This window comes from Pundamilia nyererei, unplaced genomic scaffold, assembly GCF_000239375.1.
Source record: "Pundamilia nyererei isolate P.nyererei 1_Seehausen unplaced genomic scaffold, PunNye1.0 scaffold00061, whole genome shotgun sequence".
NCBI lineage: Eukaryota > Metazoa > Chordata > Actinopteri > Cichliformes > Cichlidae > Pundamilia > Pundamilia nyererei.
In genome coordinates, this window is record NW_005187462.1 from 3144712 (window position 1) to 3148683 (window position 3972).

Consider the following 3972-nt stretch of genomic DNA (forward strand, 5'->3'; position numbering starts at 1 on the left):
CACACACACACACACACACACACACACACACACACACACACACACACACACACAGAGCTCAGACTGGTACAAACTAAAGTTTAGGGGCAGTCAGAGGAACCAGCTCTGGTTTGGGCTCAGAGGAAACGTCTGGATGTCAGTGAAACTACAAACTCTCGAACCTGACTTCCTGTTGGACCACAGTACTTCCTGACATCCACATATCAGGAACTTCCAGGCTTTCTGGGTTTTTCTTTCCAGAGAAGCTCACACAGAGACATTTCCATGTGCAGCGATGAAACGTCGTCTCCTGCCTCCACACGTTTATTCATGAACACAAATATGATTTCTGCTTGTCGCATTGACAAACACGTCTGCAGAGCCGAACAGTCACAAAATAGTTTGAAGTTATATTTGAGTTCAGGACTAACGCTGATGCAGGAGCGCTACGTCGTTGCAAGTCAGTCATATAAAAGTTTACTCTGTGGAGACCGTCACAAACTCTCTCACTGATTAGAGTAATTGTGATTGTTATATTACAACTTCTTTCTACTTACAGTAGAAATGATCATGTGAGTTTTCCATTGCCACGCCCCCACCTGAGGACAACGACGGTCCCCATCACCCTCAGGTCTGTTTCACTCCAACACACCATCACTTCCTGCAGCACCACCCACGCCCACAGCTCAGTCTCTGCCCCAAGCGTGATGGTGGAGGCTGCAGACCTGTCACCACGTCTCCCTCATTGTTAAACTGTTACCATGGTTTCATCCCTCGCATCACTGATCCCCGATCAGGACGCCGTCCTTCAGTGAAACCATCAGAGTAAACATGAGATGTCTGATTGATTTATTCATCCAGGCTCTCATTCCCACCACACGAGCAAAGGTGCAACAGACACAACAGGTAACGAGACATCAAGTACAAACAAGTACAGATGTGTCAATTTGATTATTCCTGGAAACACCAGCAGCACATTTGAAATCCTGATTTTGTCCGATTCCCAGGGCGATCATTTGGATGATGCTGTGAATGCGAAGGCCGTGTTGGTTGTTACACATATAAACACGAAGGTAAGAGGAAAGCAGGCCAAGCAGGGCTTCATAGACAAGTACCAGCCAATGGGAACATCCGCAGCAACACGCAGAGAACAGTGAGCCACGTGATTTCCACAGCCAGTAATAAACCTGAAGCGTGGACAACATCCAGGTGTTTGGGTGATGGGCAGGTACATTCATATCATGAAGCGCTTAGAGTCAAGTTTAAAAACAATCTGAGGTCTTTTTGAGCTTCAGCTCTCCGTCTGCAGCACAGCTGATATCTCAGACCCAGGCATGCCAGCGTTATTTTAAATAAATCAATAAGCGATGAGTTCTCTGACTGTCAGACAGTAGCGGTTTTAGATACGGGCGACATGGGCGGTTGCCCGGGACGGCATCACGGGCATCAGCAAAAAATAAAAAATAAAAAAATTGCTCGTACTCGTGCTGCCCCGACATCAGCCAGCGCATATTGGGAATGGTACAGGGACCGATCGGTTTTCTATCGCCCATTTGCTGGGAGTAAGGGCGCCCTCCGTTAGTGAGGTGCGCCTGCTGCTTGCGGCGCAGAGAGGAGAGGGCGGGGCGGCGCGGCAGGGGATTCACTGGCTGGCTGGAGCAGCATCTAATAACCAACTCGCAATAAAACAAAATAAAAACAAAACAACAAACACAAAAACACCAGACATCATGATACAGACTTATAATTTGCACCGATGTTTTTTCAAAATTCTATACGCGAAAAGTGAGCGCGAGCCCTCGGTGCACCTGCTTGCTGCTGAAGTCAAAGTAAACTTTATTGTCATCTCCGCTACATACAGTCCAGTATATAGAGAGACGAGACGACGAGGCTCCAGTTACAGCAGTGCAAGTAAACAAACAATAAATATAAGAAGAGTAAGACAATAAATATACACTTTAGGACTCGGGGTAAAGGGATCAATAACAATTTAAAATTTATAATTTACAGTTTGATGATTTAAAGTCTCACACACAACCCGTCGAAAGGGGAGGAAGACCTGCTACTTCCAAATAGAGCACATTTCATTCATAATGTTGTAAATTATGTATTCATGATTTGAATCCTGGATTGTGCGAAATCTCAGAAATAAACCTTAGACAAAGTGAATCTGTGAACTAAGGTGTAGGTCTGTTAGGTTATGTTGCGGTGATCCTCGATATGGGGGATTTGTGTTCATACCGGAGTGCAAAATTAAAACCAATGTAAGGTGGACAAGAAAAGTTCAAAGCCATCAGGAGCTCAGTTTAGAAAAAATAAAAAAGAAGAGGAGGAGAAACGAGCAACAGATGCAGGTAAGCAGATGTGTGATTGGATAATGGCAGGTCATCCTGAAACAATCAGAATCAGAATACTTTATTAATCCCTAAGGAAATTATGTGGATTACAGTTGCTCCAAGAAGAAATGGTAAAAATACTAAACTCCAAACAGTACATTATGTTACAGGTTTTAATATTAATTGTCAGTTGTTGATTTGTCCTGTTCTCATTGTATGACGAATTATGATGGCTGTTTGGTAGCCGTTTGCATACAATGCATACTCTCTCTCTCTCTTCATATGTGTGTTTCTCTGGCAAAATTCAGTATGTTTCGACAACAGTTTTATCGTAATGTATAATCCTTAATATGTTTTTTGTGTATGTGGGGGGGCGCCAGAGGGAGTGTTCGCCCGGGGCGCCAAACAGGCTAGGACCGCCACTGGTGTCAGAGGACTGTGCTGTGGGAAACAGGAGACCTCCTCACACTGACAATCTCTGAGTTCGTCCTCACAATCTAAAGTTTCTGATATATCGCCTGCAGACCTCACTGATCATCGCAGGGATCAATAACTCTCATCGATCTCTCCTCAGCAGCAGGTCTGTGACTTTTGACCCTCCTCTGAGCTTCTCCGACAACTTTTAAACGTGGGCTGGTGTTCCCGCACATGCGCAGCAACAGCCTGTGCGTTCCTATTTTCCCAACTGGATGTTGGCAGTTCTCCCCACGGCTGTATAAGCCGTGCCTGCGGCTCTTCCCTCCCCCCTTGTCTCCCCCGTGTCTCCCCTGTGTCCCCCTCCTCTCCTCGTGCCGCTCGCTGCACCTGTCTGCTGACACCTGCCGTGTCTCAGGTGTGTCCCCGCCGTTCTGTTGCTCCCCGAATCCGGTTCGGTTCAGCGCGCTGATTGGAGCCAGCCGCGGGGTCAGAGGTCACCGCAGATAGGTACGCGTGCAGGCGATGGTCTTACCTGAGCAGCCATGGTGACGTCACAGGAGTAGGTTCGATCCCGGTTCTTGCCGTCAGCTCGCGGACCGACCTGAGCCCCGCTGCGTCAAGGTAGGGAGCGCGAGGACGGCACTTCCGCTGTGGCGCTTCACAATTAAAGCACCGCAGTAGCTCTAGGGCAAACAAACCTATAAAACGACACCTTTAGTGACGACACTTTAGTGACGTCTAAAGAAGCTGTGAACACAGGCAAGTTGAATTCATATAATAAAATACAGGAATGCGTTAAATAAATCACACAGATTAACTTATTTTTATTAATTTTTATTTTGAAAGTCCGCTTCCGTTAGTTTATTTTTGTGCTCTGAAACCTTGACCACATATGACGTCATACGCGGAAGGGCTATTCCACTGGGCGTCTCCTGAAAACTCTCCAGTTACACGCTGTAAAAATACTGCAGTTGAAAATACTATTGAAGCACATTAAAATACTACAAAATACACAGACGAACACTACAAAATACAAAATGCTAAAATATTACGAAATACTTGTTAAAATACTGCTATTAAATGCATTAAAACACTACAAAATACACTAAGATCATTAGGATCAGTGTGCAGAGTGTAAAATATGAACTTTAACTGTAAATTTAATAACACAGTAAACAGTAGTTTTTTATAAAAAGTAAAAGTACAGATAGGGGGCGTGGTTATGGCGCTGAACTAGGCA

The 3972-nt window shown here is 45.3% G+C and overlaps 1 protein-coding gene across 2 annotated transcripts in view; it reads right to left on the reverse strand.

Annotated features, from left to right (window-relative positions):
• The window catches only part of LOC102202873 (sorting nexin-9-like), a 12050-nt gene extending 8659 nt beyond the window's left edge, over nt 1–3391 (reverse strand). For both annotated transcript variants that reach the window (XM_005735002.2, XM_005735001.2), the window contains exon 1: nt 3265–3391. In XM_005735002.2, coding sequence (XP_005735059.1) covers nt 3265–3276 — 12 coding nt within the window. In that variant the 5' untranslated portion in view covers nt 3277–3391. The remainder of the gene's footprint in view (nt 1–3264) is intronic.
• Nucleotides 3392–3972: the final 581 nt, after the last annotated feature.